The sequence below is a fragment of the Vigna unguiculata genome, chromosome 7 (assembly GCF_037176805.1).
Source record: "Vigna unguiculata cultivar grain cowpea cultivar isolate G323 ecotype 2 chromosome 7, ASM3717680v1, whole genome shotgun sequence".
Lineage (NCBI taxonomy): Eukaryota > Viridiplantae > Streptophyta > Magnoliopsida > Fabales > Fabaceae > Vigna > Vigna unguiculata.
The window spans coordinates 8,757,258-8,777,300 of record NC_140798.1 but is presented as its reverse complement, the minus strand read 5'-3'; the positions used below and the strand labels follow the sequence as shown (position 1 = coordinate 8,777,300).

General features: G+C 36.9%; 1 protein-coding gene across 1 annotated transcript; it reads left to right on the top strand.

Annotated features, from left to right (window-relative positions):
- The first annotated feature begins 1,403 nt into the window (after positions 1-1,403).
- CCR1 (CRINKLY4 related 1) lies at positions 1,404-4,114 on the top strand. The gene has a single exon (XM_028080922.2). The coding sequence runs from the start codon at positions 1,605-1,607 to the stop codon at positions 3,876-3,878; it is 2,274 nt and encodes a 757-aa protein (XP_027936723.1). The 5' UTR covers positions 1,404-1,604; the 3' UTR covers positions 3,879-4,114.
- Positions 4,115-20,043: the final 15,929 nt, after the last annotated feature.

The following is a 20,043-nucleotide window of genomic DNA, read 5'->3' as shown; positions in this document are numbered from 1 at the left end:
GACAAAATCTATATTTTATCATTAACCTTTTCTTAGGAAGTTCATGTTTGTAAACACAAACCACCAACATGATTCTCCATAATTACTACATTATTTATTTTTTAACTATAATAATAAACTTTGATTCTTTATTTATGCTCTCTCTGTCTATGTATTTTTAAAGTTCTTCTAATTTAAGTTTAAAGTGTAGTAATTTTATAAACCAATAGTGATAGTTAAAAGATACTGTTTAGCATGTTGAGATAATTGGACTGGTTTATTTGTTATATAATAGTTTTACTCAATTCTTTAATTAATGGAATAATAAGATAGATTTGGCAGTAATTAAGGTAATGTTAATATTACTATTTAAGAATTTAACCAACTCAGCTAAATAGGAAATTCTGTTAAATTATGCAGAGCTGTCAAAATGGGGTCACCCGGCCCGGTTCAACCCGGTCCACCACGGTGTGGTCACTTAGTGGACCAATCCAACTCGGCTCACTTATTAGCAAGCCGAAAAAATTTGAATCCGGTCCGGTCCACTATGGGTTGGTGGGTTAAATGGGTTGGCTCACTAGCCCACTTAATTAAAAAAATATAATTTTTTTCTTAAGTCAGAAATTATATTTCAGATTAAAATTTAAATAAACTTGAATATAATCTCAATATAATCCAAAATGATGTTAAACTCTAATACAAACCAAAATAAATAAATAAAAATACAAATTACTATCTAAGATCAAAGCATTCTTGTGATTTACCCAATCTTTTATTGAATGCAATACTTTTTTCAGCAAACTAATTATACTTTTTCTAATAATTATACTTTTATTAGTTGAAGCTAGGTCTCTATCCGCCAACCCACCAATGTGTTTGGTTAAAAAAACAACCCAACCTTGCAAAGTCCAACATAATGTGTGTCACCATGCGGGTTAGTGGGCCAACCCGGCCCATCACGAGTTCAATCCGGATGAACCGAGTCAAAAATTGACCTGTATTGAAATTTGTAAAAAAATTTTAACCCAACTCAAACCCGTAGTAGACCGAGTTGATGCACAGATTCTGACCAACTTTCACCGCTAAAATTATGTTAGGCTGGATTTCACCCACACACAATAAAATCTAATTCAATCTATTTATCCGAAATAGTCAACATGTAGAAACATTTATTAAAAGTAATTCTTAATTAAAAATAAAGAAAATAAATCTAAGTCAACTGTGAAGTTTACACAATTTTACTTAAAGTCAAACATACCTTTTAAGAAGGCCTTTAATTTTAAACTTCAGATGCATTGCTTTAGTGGTGGGCTAATTCTTGTTCTTGTAACGTTGTCATTAATATGAGAATAAAAAAATGGTTTTTAATTTGATGGAAAAAAAAAGGAGCAATAAAAAACAGTGGAAGAAAGATGAAAGTAACTAAACAATGGGAGCTGTAAAAATGGCGACACCCACGTTGTTTCATCGTCATCGCCCATCACACTCTCACTCTCAAGGTTCTTACTTCACCAAGAATAGCAAACACAAACTGCATCACCATCTTTATCGTCATGATCTCAAACAACAACAACAACAACAACTCATCGCAGAGTCCATGACACTCTTCCCAACCCAACCCAACCATGCAAAATCTCCCTACCCTTTCTCTCATTTTCTTGTTCTTCTGTGCCACTGCACATGGGTTCGGCGCCATGGGGCCAATATCTGCTTCATTCGCAAAAGATGAGGTTTTCTGCGCCATTGATGCTAGCGGGAAGCAAGACGTCATTTGCTGGGGGAACAACGCCACGTCACCGTCTCTGTCCTCCGTTACAAACGCCGTTCCTTCCATGTCAGCACTCTCCGGCGGGGAAGGCTTTCTATGCGGCATTTTAGCGAACACCTCGCAAGCCTTCTGCTGGGGTGCTGTGACTAAACCCAGCGCAGATCTCGTCCTCGTGCCGCCGGCGTACCGGAACACGGCTTATTCCCACATCGCGGCTGGCAAGAGTCACGTTTGCGCCGTTCGAGGATCCTACTACGCCGATCACGATTCGGGCTCCGTGGATTGCTGGGAAATCACGACGACCGCAAACAAAACGTTGACAGCGAAACAGAGTGATTTGTATTTCAACCAAGCCGTGATGAATCTGGAGGTGAAGAGGGTTGTTTCCGGGGAAGGGTTCACCTGTGGTGAGGTCAGAGACGGTGGACTCATATGTTGGGGACCTAACTCTGGAGGGATAATAGTTTCCAATGTTTCCGACAGTTTCGCGGTTTTAGCGGCGGGTCGGAGGGCCGTGTGTGGTGTTTTCAACGTTTCCGGCGAGTTAAAATGCTGGGGCGACCCGGGTTCGTATTCGGATCCTCCATTGGATTCGATTCGGCTGGTGTCTCTTACTGCTGGGGCTAACCATTTCTGCGGCATTAGAATGGATAACCATGAAGTGGAGTGTTGGGGTGATTTGAACTCTTCGGTGATTCCTCGAGGGAACGGTTTCATGGCAATTGCTTCTTCGGATTTCACCACGTGTGGGATCAGGGAAGATGATCTTCTTCTGGATTGTTGGATGGTGAATGCTTTGAAACCCGATTTTGATCCTCCTTTGGAGCTTTCGAGCCCTGGACTGTGCAGGGCTAGTTCTTGTGGGGTCGGTGAGTTTGCTTTTAATGCGAGTATGCTTAACGAGCTAGCTTTGACTAGCCTCTGTGTTAGAGAAGATTTGAGGATTTGTTCGCCTTGTGGCTCAAATTGTTCTAAAGGGTTCTTCTTGTCAAGTTCATGTACTAAAAATGCTGATAGGGTCTGCACTTCGTGTTCTCTTTGTCAGAACAGCTCTTGTTTTAGTGTCTGTGGACTTCACTCCCCAACGGGTCTGCATATGCACTGGCACTGGCATCATTTGCGTAAATGGATGGTTATAGTTGGGTGCTCCGTGTTGGGGGTTTTGACAATTTTGCTTTGTGGGTGTCTTTTTTCGGTCAGAAAGAGGACAAAGAAACAATCCAAGTCAGGCATGGGGAAACCAGAGCAAGAGGATGACCATGTCAATGTTGCTCTTCAATCAACACCTTCTGTTAATTCTTGTCCCGGGGCGCCTCAGGTTTTCAGGCTTTCTGAACTGAAGGATGCTACCAATGGGTTTAAGGAGTTTAATGAACTTGGGAGAGGAAGTTATGGGTTTGTGTACAAAGCCATGTTGGGAGATGGGAGAGTGGTTGCTGTTAAAAGAGCAAATGCTGCTACCATAATCCACACCAATAATCGTAATTTTGAAATGGAACTAGAAATTCTCTGCAAAATTCGCCATTGTAATATCGTTAATCTGTTGGGGTACTGCGCGGAGATGGGGGAGAGGTTGCTTGTTTACGAGTATATGCCTCATGGAACGCTTTATGATCACCTCCATGGCGGTCTTTCTCCGCTTAATTGGAGCCTGAGGTTGAAGATAGCGATGCAAGCTGCGAAGGGGCTTGAGTATCTTCACAAGGAACTTGTGCCTCCAATTGTGCATAAGGATCTAAAAAGTTCGAACATTCTTTTGGATTCGGAGTGGGGGGCAAGGATTTCGGACTTTGGACTTCTTGCTTCGAGTGACAAAGATCTGAATGGAGACTTAGAAAGCGATGTTTACGATTTTGGGATTGTGATGTTAGAGATTCTGAGTGGAAGAAAGGCTTATGACAGGGATTACACTCCACCCAACATGGTTGAGTGGGCAGTGCCTTTGATCAAACAAGGGAAGGCTGCTGCTACAATTGATAGGTACGTGGCTCTTCCAAGAAATGTTGAACCTTTGCTTAAGCTTGCTGATATAGCAGAACTTGCAGTGAGAAAGAATCCAAGTGAACGACCACCTATGTCAGATATTGCATCTTGGTTGGAGCAAATTGTGAAGGACGGATTGATCTTATAGCATTAGCCACTGCCCTGTGAGAAACTTGTTTTTGAGTTTTGATCTTTCATCTTTGATCCATCCATAGTATCTTTCATAAAATTATGTGAGTAATGCCCTTTTGCCTATGTAAATTGTTTTTGAGTTTGTTGTAGATCGCCTATCTCTTTTGTAGTTCTTTTGAGTTTTCTTTTCCTAATCTTCACGAAGTGAAGGACATGGCATTGTTTCAACATACACAATTGTTTTTCTCTGTACATGCTGATGTGAAATGTTTTTTTACTTCTCATATAAGCCTAAGACCATCTCAACCGTACAGATAGAGTCAATTTACATGTACAACAGTGAGAAAATGGTAGTCTCAATGGGAATTATTTTGGTCAGGCATTAGTGATTCAATGAATGTGAAAAGCAACCTTGTTCTTTCCCCAAACCAGCAAACTATGTTCATTTAGCAACAAGGAATTGTAATTTCGTTACACTTCCACCAGTGTATGTTTTTTGTTGCTGAATTAAGAAATCAAATGATGCTTATTATAGGCTCTATACCAAGTGAAGAAAGTAAGAGCTATGCTTAGCAGCAACACTTGCAAATCCAAATTTTATTACACTATCTGTTACATCGTAGGCGTATCCCCTGTTACAATGCTGCAACTGCATCCAATTACAGTTGCGATGTGATCACAGCTGAAATACATAACAACACCGATATACATGATTTGGCTTCAATGCTTTCTGTAGTTGTTAAGTGTGCTTGCTTACACATAAATTTAATTCTTTTATCATGAAGTCATTGCATACCAAGGTTCCATATTGACGAATGCATGGAAATGGAGAATCTTTTTCAAAAGATTAGTTTATGTTTATTAGAGAATAAATTTCTGTGTTTGTAATAAAATTATAGGTGTTTGTTATTTTTGTAATTTTTAAGCCTGATGTTGTTTACAAAAACTTTATTTGGTTGTAATACAGACTAGGGTTGCTTCATTGTAATTTTAGAATAGTTTTTTGTTGTAATTTGTATTAAATAGGACAAGACCCTTTAAGTACCCTGCTCAAGGGAAGGGAAGGTAAGGATCAAATACACTAGAGGAAAATATGGCAAATGGATTAGGACTTAATAAAAGAATTAGAAACGGAAAATCCAACTTGGTGATGAATTTTAATTTTTATTCATTTGGAGTTCAAAATAGGAGACAAATGTATGAAAATTCTAGGTTTTTTCAAGTTTAGCACTCTTGGACGTGCATTAGCCAACAAAAAGGGAGTCTCAGTGTCTTTGTTTCACAACAATGAATGGATTAGAAATTCTTCTGGAGAATTGTGAAAATTTTTTCTTGAGAATTTGGTCTACAAGAATACGGTCTTAGCTCTTGTAAATCTTATTTTGAGAAAAAGTGGTGATTTTTTTTTTCATTCATCTTGAGTCATCGTAAGTGGTGTCTTTGTTTTTATTTCGATTTACTATATTTGTGTTAAAAATAGGGTAAAATATGTTTTTTAAATAATCTCATTCTATTCAAGCATTTTGATCATGAACTCAAAAATACGTGGAAATAATGAAAATTTAAAAGATTAAATATGTTTTTGATTCGTTAACTTTAAGTGAAAATTGGAATTAGTCTATCTTTAAAATTTTGAACCAATTTAGTTTTCAATCTTTTAGAAATACGTGGATTTAATTATTTTAATTAATTTTTGTTAAATATACTTGATGTTTCAAATACATTTTTCAACTAACATTGAACAGAAATGTGTCAAATGGTATAAACAATTCAAATATTATCATGAAACACGTTTGGAACGTTAAATAAATTACAAAAATTGGTTAAAATAACTAAATTCACGAATTTCTAAAGTTTGAGGACTAAATTGGGTCAAACTTTCAAAATTGGACTAATTACAATTATAACTGAAAGTCATAGAATTAAAATCATATTTAATCCTTTGAAATTTTCATTATTTGTAAGTGTTCTTTAGTTCATGATCAAAATGTTTGAATAAAATGAGATTGTGCTCATATTTAAAATATTTATGTATCATTTTTCGTTATCACATGAATGATAATTGGCATCAATGATATCAAATAAATGTCACAATATCAATTAAATGTCGAACCTTTAATGCATTGTTGCACATATTGAATCAACTAATGGAGTTTAAAACAATAAAGAATAAAAATAAATACAAAATGTCAGGTTGATTATTTAGCTTTTTCATTGTTGAATTCTTAATTAGCTATCAAATGATTATCATTCATTTAGTTTATAACTAGAGACCTCAAATTAACTAAATAAGCTTCAATAACTCGTTAAGACTCTCATTCATTTCAAGTTTATTACATTAATATATACATTTGTATATATTAATGTAATAATATATTATTTTATCTTTTGATTAAGCAAACATATACACAAGTTTGAATTAAATAATCAAACATAGATGAATCCATCTACTTTCTCACTTGCTCTAAGCATGTACAAATGACAAGCTATTAACACTTCACTTGTTTCAAGTGTATACAAATAAGATTTACTTTTTTACTTACATATAAAGATTTTAAAAAATTAAACAAACTAACAAGAATCCTAAAAACAAGAATTAGAACTTAAATAATAGATAAAATAGGCTTTATTAGAATTAGAAGAAAAAAAGCAAAGCATTTATTGCACACAACCTCAAAATTGAACATAAAATTACAAGAGAATCAATCAAGAAGGATTAGTCTTCCAAGTGGAAGACCACCCAAGAGATGAAGTGGTGTGGTGGTGAATGGATGATGTAATTCTAGAATGATGGAAGTTGTAGTGGAGCTCACCTTTTATAGTAGTTCTAGATGGACATTAGTTGCTCCAACAACCACATTGAAGATCCAAAGTACTACTTTGATCGCAGATCTTGAAATCACGTCAAAAATTGATTTTGTTGTAGATTTCTATGTAAAGATTTAAATGCTTAGAGATAAGATTAAAGTTTGTAATATACAACATTATCTCAAATGTTATCTCATGTCAAAATTGTAACGTCCCATTTAATTATTAAGCGAAATTAAAGGAAGACGTCACACAATATAAGTACAGTAGCGTAGTCCTGGGGTCTTTAACACCACCCCGACAAAACTCAGGCACACCACGAAGCCAAAGGAAAGCTGAATACGAATACAACATAGAGTATAGCGTAGAAATACAGAAAGAGATACATGGGCCATAGCCCTAAATAAAACACAAGGAAAACTCCAGCCCAGATGGCTAAGCAGCGAAATCACCATTCGCTTGTTGACCATGAGCCTCGCCCATCTGCTCCCATCAACCAAGTTGATGATCATCGCAAGGAAAACAGCCACATACAACACAACCATGCAACGAAACGGGTAAGCTAGAGCCAACAACATATTCATCATGCAATCAAATATATTTTCATCATCTCATATCCACATAGCAACCAGACATGTTATGACTCTTCATTCAATACACTACGACTCGACTCGACTCATCCGGATACGTATAACTTAGTCGGATTCAGCGGACGCTCGCACTTGTGGTGAATACCCCTGCTCGACTCTGAGCTGCTCATCTCCGAGCTATGTGTTACAAGTGTTACGATGAATCAAATCTCTCTCACCACAAGGTTAGCCCTTAATGAATTTCAGGCCTCCTGCTACTCTCACCACAGGAGTCAGTCTGCTCTAAGTGAGACTAACTGGCCCCTTAGAGTGTCAGGATGCAGTCCTTACCTTGAATCCTTACCTAGTTATACAGATGGGGCACCACCACGGGCACCCACTAACAGGGGCCATGGAATTACGTCCCGACCACTGAAGCGCGACCCCACAGGTCTCACCTAGAGACCCCAAGGAATTACACGCTGACACGGACCAACATTCATAAAACAACATTAAGAGAACATCAAAAAGCATGTTTACAATTCCATACTCATCCATGAGAATTATTCCTCATACGCATCACCTTTTGAATCCATACCTCTGATCATCACCGTCCCATGAGTCTAGGGTCTCATCTCATGTCAATACCATGTCCCTTTAATCTCAAACCACACATTCATTTCACATGCTAAGTCTCATACCAACCCATTCATCCACAATTCATGAATCATGCCAAAAATATACTTCATGCTCCATTATATACATATTCATCATCACACAATCATACTCAACCAACATGGATCACTCGGGAACATCAAACATCTGAATCACAGCACTGTCTCGCCCAGCATCTCGCTCAGGCTGAGGGGTCTCGCTCAGGCGAGACATGCTCGCTCAGGCGAGCCTCCCCCCTCGCCTAGGCGAGAGCACAAAAACAGGAGCATGAGCAACGCGGGATCTCGCTTAAGCGAGATCCCTCTCGCCTGGGCGAGTTGCCTGCTCGCTCAAAAGTTGAGCGAGTCGCCTGGGCGACTTTTCGTGCAGAGGCCCTAGGCTAGCTCCCTGTTTCATCTCGCCTAGGCGAGATTGACTCGCTTGGGCGAGATTAACAGGTCTCGCCACTGTTCCCCACTGTAACAGCCATGTATAACGAACCAACCAAGCATACAAAGCATTTAATCACACCAAAACGAAGGATTTATTCATGCAATCAGTAACTCACTCAAGAACAGCCAAGACAACACCAAAAGACTGAGACCCTAACTTCCCGTACCTGGAAATCAAGTTAGCGAAACGCTCCAACACGCACACAGGAAACCAAACTGTCCTTAGGGTGGTCAGCAGCTGGAACGGACGGTAAAACAGAAGAAAGGAGGCGGGTTATTACTAAACCCTAACAATAACAGCAACATAGACCACGAAAACAGAAGCATGAGTCAAGGGATGACTTACGTGAGTAGGACTGAGTTTGAGCTTGAAGGAGGGGGACCTTAGGGTAAACCCTAGCAGAGCTTTTCGTGAGAGGTAGTGAGGGATGGCGGCTGGTTTCTGAAAGAGTGAATGTGAGGTGGGATTAGGGCAACGTAGCAGGGTTTATATACATTGGGCCAACCCTTAGGCCCACTTAGGGGCAGGAAAAATGGGGCCTTACATTCTCCCCAACAAGAAAATTTTCGTCCTCGAAAATTCATCGATGAGATAGGAAGGAGCTATGTTCTCCTTATCTCCTCTGGGAACCACTACTCAACACGACATATACAACGACTCCCACACCTATAGTCATTAGAAACTTTGCCTCTGTGCTAAGCGACATGCGTCCAACTATGTAGATTAAATTAGTCACTACTCTCGAAGCACTCCAAATCCTCCAACCTTAAAATCCGAATGCTCCTCCATGCATGCCCCACTAACTTGTATCTAACATACTGACTCACTTTCTATATGTTCTCCGCTACCTCTTGTAGGTTTTTATCAACTTCTCAGATGACCTTAAGTCTCCAACCAAGGCACGCTCGTTATCACTTCACATCACCTTGTTCACTCCTTTATGCATCACTCCACTGACTTGATCACTCTTAAGTGTTGGCCTACTGCCACACCATCAACACTTTTGACCACTTTTATGTATATTGAAACTCCTACATCTTCTTCTCATTTAAACCTTCAACTGCTTTCTTCACCATGTCGCATCAGCATCCTTTCTTCATCTTTAATCCCCCTAACTTATAGGCAACATTCCACAAAACCTCAGAACCATAACTTCCATTGACTTCAAATTTCTAGTCTGGTTCGTACCACGCAACCCCACGGTACACCTCAAACTAATATATTCCGATTTGGCTTTTCTCAACCTTGTTGAGAGGTTCACTAGTGCTAGTAAGATTACGAGACTAATGAAATCCCCTCACACATTCTCCTCCCAACCTAAACACTTATGGTTCTCAACCAACTCTCACTCTTACTTCATCAAATCCAGGATCTTCAATTCCCTTCTCTGGCTAAACATCTACTCTCGCTTCCTCACTTCCAAGTTGGCACCCTAACTTGAAATCATAACTCAAACCATCCCCTACTTCTCTTGCACAACTTTCTTTGAGCAACTTCATAATTCCAACTTTAACTGGTAACTGAACATCCTTAACTGATACTCATAAGAACGACACATTTGTTATTCATAAGTAAGATAGTTCTCTCCACACACCTTTTACCCCTCATAAGTATCACTTGTCATCATCTCGCTGCACTACTCTGATCACCACAAAAGGCCACTCATTTGTTCACTCGAAATGATGCCCCTTTCATGTCTGCCGTGACAAGGAATCAATCATCACCGAGAAACCTTCTTTCAAAACTTCTATGCAACTTGTAAAATCCTTTGGACTCACCTCTTTATAGTCTTAGCGTCTCATTTTCGTAACATTGCATCCACCCTTCCTAACTATGCGTCCTGTTAGGCACTTCATCCTTTGTCAATACCCTTTCTTGCACATTCTAAAGACTCTGTTCGCACTTGGATACTCGCCGTTAAACCTTGACGACACAGCTAACATGTTTGAGATTGCCTTACCTCTATCATGTTCTCCACTCTATACAACCATAGGTCCGAAAAGTCAATCCTCCCTTATCTAATGTTTTCCCTTGAACAATCTATTCCACCACTACCTTTCCTCTGATGTTCACCAAATTTGCTGTCATCCTTGTGGTCGTACTCGGTATAAGCCACTACTTCTCCGACATCTTCTCCACCTCCGTATTTATTTCAGACTCGCTGTAGAAACCATTCCATTAGGGACTATTGTCTCAAGTTTCCTCTTCAGGCACCAATGCAAAGGGGAATTTTATCACACCAAGGTCAAAAATCTGGTACTTGTCCCACAGTACGTCTATAACTCCTTTTCCACTGAGATCCTCTTCGTCCATCATCCACTTTCCCTCGTCAGATGTCTTTGATTCACGTGAAGCTTTGTCCCCACTATTTAGCTTGGTCCATACCTCACACGCCACCATTGAATCATCTCTTTTTAATCCAAGAACACCACCTCGTGGGTTGTCCAGCTCATCAGGGTGAGATTGAGAAAACAACTGATTCACCCTTGAGACTACGTCCCAACATCGCATAATTCAGATCGAATTTAAATTCAAATACTTTGATCACCCCGAAGGCACCATACCCTCGAGCGGGTCTCCACTTGGTCGCAATTTTGGCGAAACCATCGTCTCAACTTCAGTCCTTTCTTAAAGACAACCATCACTCATCTACCATACCGACGACATCAAGGAGTACACGATCTCAAGAAAATCGGCCTTTAGTCCAAGCATCTCTTCGTAAGGCACATCTCTGTATGAGATTTATTCGTGCTAACCACTTTAGCATCAACCATCGTAGACACCATGCCAACCACTCAGAACTTCCCTCTTTATTTCCCCCATCGTTGTGTTATGACATCAGTTGGGTTGTCCTTCCATACGAGAATAACCCTTTAAAGGCTTGCCCCTTCTTCTAGTACGTGAAACCCTTCACTCTATACCCAGGGTCAGATGTCCTACTCGTGGGAACTATTTTCCCCTTGAAGCATCCCACTCACAAATTTGAAAATACCCATCATTACCTGCTGACTATTAATCCTGGTATGAATCCCTTATGCCATTTCTTCCTTATCCATCAATTGTTCCTTTCCCTACTTAGGAACGTCATCTTTCCTGACTGATCAGTAACCCTTATCCATCTCAGCCTCTCACTAGAGGTTTGCCATCTTTTTGCACTTCCCAGTCTCCTCCCCTCTTACCTTTCTTGTCGCTAAGCAATTCCTCCACTTTTAGCAACCTTAGGTTTGCCAGTTGTTCCTCTTACACCACTCCAAGAAGTACCAGATATGACCATATGACTATATTCAATGACACTCCATCTAACACCGTATGCATTTTCATAACTCGGAACCTCACCATCGTCGAGGTGTAGAATCAGCTTGATTTCCTCAAACGATGTGGCACTTGCATGCACTGATACCCCTTAGTGTTATTCCCTTTCGATCCAACTCCTTTTAGAAAACTTTTAGTATCTATTTTTCGGAGAGTCTCTCCTTAAAGCTCCCTCTGATCAATCGTTATTTTGGGAATTCTAGCATATTCTCCAGTTCATTAGTCCAAGACATTACATCTCAATTCCCTTATCTCCGTAAACACTAGACACAAAGCACAGAGGCGCAGCAAGACAAACTAGATCATACCAAGCAACAAATCTATCACTTACAGACAACGAACCCCTTTTTGTCTGTCGCCCCTATTTCCCCGAACCATCGGAATTAAGAAAGGAAAACAACCTTTAATCTAGTCATGAGTGTGCACCCTCATTACTCTATCAAGGCATTTTCTGTTCCTAAACTTTTGGGTTCACTGACAAACTCGACTTGACATGACTACTTATGCCCGCAAGGAACGACAAACCCACAACCTCAGGTCATCCTAAGGACGAACTGCTCTGATACCATAAATGTAATGTCCCATTTAATTATTAAGCGAAATTAAAGGAAGACGTCACACAATATAAGTACAGTAGCATAGTCCTGGGGTCTTTAACACCACCCCGACAAAACTCGGGCACACCATGATGCCAAAGGAAAGCTGAATACGAATACAACATAGAGTGTAGCGTAGAAATACAGAAAGAGATACATGGGCCATAGCCCTAAATAAAACACAAGAAAAACTCCAGCCCAGATGGCTAAGCAGCGGAATCACCATTCGCTTGTTGACCATGAGAACCTCGCCCATCTGCTCCCATCAACCAAGTTGATGATCATCGCAAGGAAAACAGCCACATACAACACAACCATGCAACGAAACGGGTAAGCTAGAGCCAACAACATATTCATCATGCAATCAAATATATTTTCATCATCTCATATCCACATAGCAACCAGACATGTTATGACTCTTCATTCAATACACTACGACTCGACTCGACTCATCCGGATACGTATAACTTAGTCGGATTCAGCGGACGCTCGCACTTGTGGTGAATACCCCTGCTCGACTCTGAGCTGCTCATCTCCGAGCTATGTGTTACAAGTGTTACGATGAATCAAATCTCTCTCACCACAAGGTTAGCCCTTAATGAATTTCAGGCCTCCTGCTACTCTCACCACAGGAGTCAGTCTGCTCTAAGTGAGACTAACTGGCCCCTTAGAGTGTCAGGATGCAGTCCTTACCTTGAATCCTTACCTAGTTATACAGATGGGGCACCACCACGGGCACCCACTAACAGGGGCCATGGAATTACGTCCCGACCACTGAAGCGCGACCCCACAGGTCTCACCTAGAGACCCCAAGGAATTACACGCTGACACGGACCAACATTCATAAAACAACATTAAGAGAACATCAAAAAGCATGTTTACAATTCCATACTCATCCATGAGAATTATTCCTCATACGCATCACCTTTTGAATCCATACCTCTGATCATCACCGTCCCATGAGTCTAGGGTCTCATCTCATGTCAATACCATGTCCCTTTAATCTCAAACCACACATTCATTTCACATGCTAAGTCTCATACCAACCCATTCATCCACAATTCATGAATCATGCCAAAAATATACTTCATGCTCCATTATATACATATTCATCATCACACAATCATACTCAACCAACATGGATCACTCGGGAACATCAAACATCTGAATCACAGCACTGTCTCGCCCAGCATCTCGCTCAGGCTGAAGGGTCTCGCTCAGGCGAGACATGCTCGCTCAGGCGAGCCTCCCCCCTCGCCTAGGCGAGAGCACAAAAACAGGAGCATGAGCAACGCGGGATCTCACTTAAGCGAGATCCCTCTCGCCTGGGCGAGTTGCCTGCTCGCTCAAAAGTTGAGCGAGTCGCCTGAGCGACTTTTCGTGCAGAGGCCCTAGGCTAGCTCCCTGTTTCATCTCGCCTAGGCGAGATTGACTCGCTTGGGCGAGATTAACAGGTCTCGCCACTGTTCCCCACTGTAACAGCCATGTATAACGAACCAACCAAGCATACAAAGCATTTAATCACACCAAAACGAAGGATTTATTCATGCAATCAGTAACTCACTCAAGAACAGCCAAGACAACACCAAAAGACTGAGACCCTAACTTCCCGTACCTGGAAATCAAGTTAGCGGAACGCTCCAACACGCACACAGGAAACCAAACTGTCCTTAGGGTGGTCAGCAGCTGGAACAGACGGTAAAACAGAAGAAAGGAGGCGGGTTATTACTAAACCCTAACAATAACAGCAACATAGACCACGAAAACAGAAGCATGAGTCAAGGGACGACTTACGTGAGTAGGACTGAGTTTGAGCTTGAAGGAGGGGGACCTTAGGGTAAACCCTAGCAGAGCTTTTCGTGAGAGGTAGTGAGGGATGGCGGCTGGTTTCTGAAAGAGTGAATGTGAGGTGGGATTAGGGCAACATAGTAGGGTTTATATACATTGGGCTAACCCTTAGGCCCACTTAGGAGCAGGAAAAATGGGGCCTTATGTCCTTTTAATTTCACACAGAATAAGATCACAAAAGCAACTTTTATCTCCTTATGAACATGTGAAAATGTGAAAACCTGAACTCTATCTCACCGTAAATCTTCACACATATTCTTCATCTCCCTATAATACACCAAAGAACCAACCAAACACAATAAAGAAAAATGTTTGACATAGTAAATTAGAGTCACATTCAAGTGAAAACCATTTATAACCAACAATATGAGTATGTTCAGCAACAAGAATGAACCCCATTATTTCATCATACAAAGAGTTATGAATCTAAAATAAGAAAAAAAAAAACCCATCAATATACTCCTCCCTAATCCTTTGTTAGATCCTAGTAGAAACAACAATATTGGAACCCCCTTTAACTACATCATGAGTATTAACTTTGACCCAATCCACTTGAAGAAAATCCCAAACAACTTGAACCAGGTAGAAAGTTTATGAACCTAGTGTTAATACCAAATCCTACAAAAAAAAGTCAATTATATCCTTATACATAGATTTGTCAATTTGAAATAGAAATTCTTTTGAGAATTGTGTGATTTTTTGGTTTTTTTTTTTTTAAAGTAGAATACTATGCCTTAAATTTGGATCCAATTGAATTCAAAATCAAAATTACCTTAAATTTAATTTTCGCAATAGAAGTGCCAATTAATTAAAAATCCCACTTTCATAACACCAATTTTGGATTCTATAGAAATTGTATGAAATGTATCAACTTTGAGGTGAACAAACAATTAAAACATAGTTGAAGAAACTTTTTTTTATAAGAAAAATAAATAAAATGAAATGAAATGAACTTTTTAAAAAGTTAAAATTAAATTATGCATAAATGAATTAGAAGTAACTCTCATTTGACTTACCTTAAATTATTTTAATTTGTGCATTTGATAACTTTAAATAAAGAAAAATTAATTTATTTTTTCTTCTTATTTTTTTTTCCTTAAACTATTTATGAAAAACATTTTTCGAGCTACGCTTTCACATGTATAAATGTCTTCACGGTGATAGAGATACACTATAAGAAAAACATTTTACAATGAAAGTTATTTCTTTTCAGTTTTCTAAATTTATCGTTATCTTATTAAAAATTTAAATTTATATTATATTTATAGTTAGTTTAGAATTAACAGGAAGTGAAATCTTTAACTTGTAGCTTTTCTTTTTTCATTACCCTTTTTTTTTGTCTCCTAACAAGTTCTTTCATCTTTTCACTGCCACACAATACACGAGCTCCTTTCTATACCCACTAAAAACTTCCCACATTTTAAGTTTCTTTCTCATTTTATACAATTGCAAAGCTTATCGTTTCCATGGAATAAATCATCTCTTCTCCAGACATCTTCTCTTTTCTCCAAAGTCATTTCCTTCTCCATTGAAGTCTTGTAAGTTATTTCCTCTCTACTTTAGTTATTTTTTTCTCCCCATAAGTTATTTTGAGTTTTAACTTGTTATAAACATAGCTTCGATTTTCTGGACCCCAATTTTTTTTTGTTCTGGTGATAAATTGTTGTATGTTAATATTGATTCATGGTTTCATACTCCTGTTATTCATAATTTGCATGTCTTTCTTTGAATTCAATCTAATAAGTGCTAACATGGACATGTAGTAGCGAAGAGAAAGTGTTAGAGTGGACATATTTATGGATATGGTTGTTATGTGAATGTCAAATTTAGGTTCAAGTTAGTTGTGTTTGTAAGACATATTCGTTCTGACCAAAGTGTGTTGTGTAATTTAGTGTTCTGTTTGAAGAGAATGTAATCATAATTGTTGGTGATAGACACCAAATTCTGAACAATGCAACCATAAAAGTGTTATAACAATGTTTCTACTTCATCTTGTTCTGCAGTATTTTATGTTGTACAAACAACTTGTACTTTAAATAATTTTTATCTATAACAACAAATTCTATTTTAAATTCAGAATTTTTCTCGTTAAAAATATTATTGAAATCAAGCAAAAAGAAAACTAACACTAAGTTAAAGTTTCCTCGACACCTATTTTTTTCATTCATAACAATAAAGTTTAAAATAATTGAAATCGTCATCACTTGTGAATTACCAAAATGACAAATTTCATCAAAACAATGTATACATGTGTAAAGAAGTTCACAATGTTAGTTTAATTAATTTTCATGAAAAAGGCGTATAAACTAATTTTCATTTACTTTCCAATTTTTTCAATTTTAAATTACAATTTTATCAAATACATGTTGTAGTAAAATAAGATATAATTTAAAATAGTTTGAAGTAGATCTTATATTTGAGAAAGTAAACGCAAAAATGTTAAATACTAGTTCATCTAACTATACAATCTATACATATTAAATATATTAAAATGAGTTAAAAATATCTGAGAGAAGAAAAATGTGGGAATGTAAGTCTCCATTGATAAGTAATAATCTTGTTGGGAGTGGTACCAATCCTAAGTTGTTGGGTTGCTTTGTAGTCCCATCTCAGATATGAAAATGTACTCCTTATGTCTACAACGTTGCATTACTATTGCATATATAATTTTTTTTCTATGGAAATGTTATGCTTTTCCGACTTAGTTTTTGAATGTCACTAAAAGCGTCATTAGTCCTGCTCGAAAAAATCTTTACTCTATTTAATTGTCTACTATTATGATGTATAATAAGATTTGAACAAGGCAAGAGTACTAAGAGTACTTTATATAATTTATGTCAATCGATATTTTTGTTGTCTATAGAAAACTAATTATGTTTTTTATAAGGGTTAGACGGTATATTTTCTAATATTTTTGTGCAGCTGTAGGTGCGTCAAGAATGAGAAGACAATGATAAAACAACTGAAAGGTAAAATCTTTTTTGTTATGTTTTTATAGTACTTTTAATGAATTATCTTTTGTGGTAAATAGATATATTATACTTTCTTTGTATAGAACCACATCAAAATTCTCGAGATTTAACTTATGATGAGTCATTCTACATGATCATTCTACTTTGAACTAGTGCTTGACTTTTCTTATTCTCTTATAATAGAGTGTTGTGAGGTGTAGCTAAATTCTTGCTCTAAAGGGTGTGGGTGTAGTTGGGGTCAAAGGGTTGAGAGTATTTTTTGTGTGTTGTACAAATTTGCACATAGTGATTATTCTCTGTGATCGTGGTTTTTCTCCATATTTGGAGTTTCCACGTTATATTCTTGTGTTCTCTAAGTTGGGTTAATCTTATTTCTCTGTTAATAGGGTGATTCTTAGGGATAAAAACGGTAATATTCTTAATTGATGATGCATTTTTTCTCAACAGTAGTATCAAAGCCATGTTTAGTAGGATTTTTCTTAGTATGTTCTATGGTTGCAGCATAGTTTGACCTTTCACATTAGAAAAGATTAATTCCTTGTTGTTGGAGAATCATCCTTGGTTGCTAAAGTTGCAATGAGAAATTTGATGGAAGGATCATTGTCAGTGTTGTGTTGACGAGTGAATTTGCAATTAGGTTTGTGGAGGTGCAAGGATTCAATTGTTAGGATCAAGCGTTTACCACTAGGGCAAAAGTTATAACTATTAGGCAGGGTGTAACTTTTTTTACTTAAGAGTGTAACATAAGCCCAAACGTCACGATTCGATTGTGACCCGGTCCACTTGACCGCTGCCACGAGACAATTGATGTTACATGCAACAATTTTCCCCTTAACCATTGTTCTAATAGGAATCTCACTTGAATTGTGACTTTGCCCACTTGACTTCCGTCACAGGACAATTGTACAGGGCGCAAAGAGTATTGATTAGGATATATTTGGATGACAAAAATAACCGATGTGAAATCCTCTATCTACATTTCCGGTTAATTCAAGAATCACAATGTGTTATCGCATTTTCCATTCTGAAACTCAACTGAACTAGTTTGAGAATGATCTTCTTTTCGAAGTGATACATTACTCTTCCAAAATTACAATTCGCACCCGCAAACCTATTCCGGATCACATTTTCTGGAGGTGTATGTCCAAATTCCATTTTCCGGTGAAAACACATTTCATATCTCAATATACCTTCTACAGTCTCTAACTTCCACAAATCACCACCTTTTCTACCAATGCTTGCGAGAATAACCACAACAAAACCAATTTCTCACTAATTTTAAATAAAGCTTCCAAAAGTAAATTTGGAATTCCAAAAAATGAGGGAAGCTGCCAAATTTTCTTGTTCAACCTAATTCTTGATGGATTGGGGATTGAGTGGCCAGGCTCACAATTAGATTATTTCTTAACATATAAAAATTATTTTTTGAATTTCAAGTATATTAATCAAGATAAACTAAAAATAAATAAATAAAAATATAAGTTATGATTTTTACTATAAACTAACATTATAATTCATGCTAATATAAATAAAGTAAAGTGTGACGATAAACAAGTAATAAAGTTTTAAAAAACAAAACTCAATATGTATACATTTTTTACCTTAAAATCACGTAACAACACATACAACATTAAATTTATCATTTATTGACTGTATTAATTATAAAAGAAAGTAAGTAAATTATGTTCACAGGTTGGTCCAGACTTCACTTGCTACCATAATTTTATTAGTTGTTTTTTTCTCTCTCTAAACCCATAATTTTTAAGATGATTATTTTATCTTTAGTAAAAGTGACATTTGGATTATTTCTTTCCAAAATTCTTCACAACAAATTTGTTAAATTTTTTAAAACATAATTTTCATAACAGAATTTTCAGAATAGAATTTTGAAATAATTTTTTTTTTCAGAACATATTTTACTGAACACAAAATATATTTCAAGATGATTTTTTTTTAATAAATTTTCTAGAACAAACTTTTAAAACATATATGATAATTTATAAATGAAACTACACAAAAATTCTTAAATAATGACCAGTTTAGTGATTAAAAGTAATTAGTCATTATAATGACTAATTTAAATGTTTAATTTATAAACTAATAAGTATTGATAACTAAAATAGTTTCTATTATGACTAAAAAATTAAAATTTATCTCTAAATTGGTAGTTAGAATAATTTTTATCATATATTGATTTTGAAATTGGTTACTAATATTATTAACTACCAATATTTTAACTATTAAAAAAATTGGTCTCTAACTAAAAAAGTGGTCTCTAAATTATTTATTATTTAAAAATTGTCTTGTAGTGAGAGTTTTTCTTTTTTTTTTTTTAAATCCTAAATCCTAAACCCTAAACTATAAATGATTACTTTAGGGAACTTTCTTTTGACTCACCGAATCCGTGAGAAAAATATATTTTATATATTTTTTTTTGTTACTATAATATGTAGATAGTAATATCACTTGGATTAGCACACCCTTATGTAGTTAAGACTACCATGTGCCTTTGGGGTTTATTCCTCCACCTCCAACTTTTCTTCTGTGTCTCCAAAAGTTTACTGTGTAACTGTGACGCCAAATACATCCCTTAGTAACTACTACAATTATATTTATTGATCATCTAACCCAAGTTATTACATATTGTACAACTATATTTATTGATCATCTAATCCAAGTTATTACATATTGCATGTACAGTAAATAATTGTTTAAGTGCGCATTTTGATTTGAAGAGTTTGACGCGGACTTAATTGAGATGCATTTCTATAAAATTTTGAGTGATATAATTATAATACGAAATATTATGAGTCATATAATTATAGTATGAAATATTGTAGAGGTCGAGAATTTATAGAAATTGTAAAACTATGAAATATATGATACATAAAATATATATGTTACATATAGAGAAAATTGTTATTTTATTTTATCTATATACTCTCTCATATATATATATATATATATAT

Bases quoted from the DNA above. Each gene is read 5' to 3' on its own strand.
- CCR1 (XM_028080922.2), top strand. From the start codon at position 1,605: ATGCAAAATCTCCCTACCCTTTCTCTCATTTTCTTGTTCTTCTGTGCC.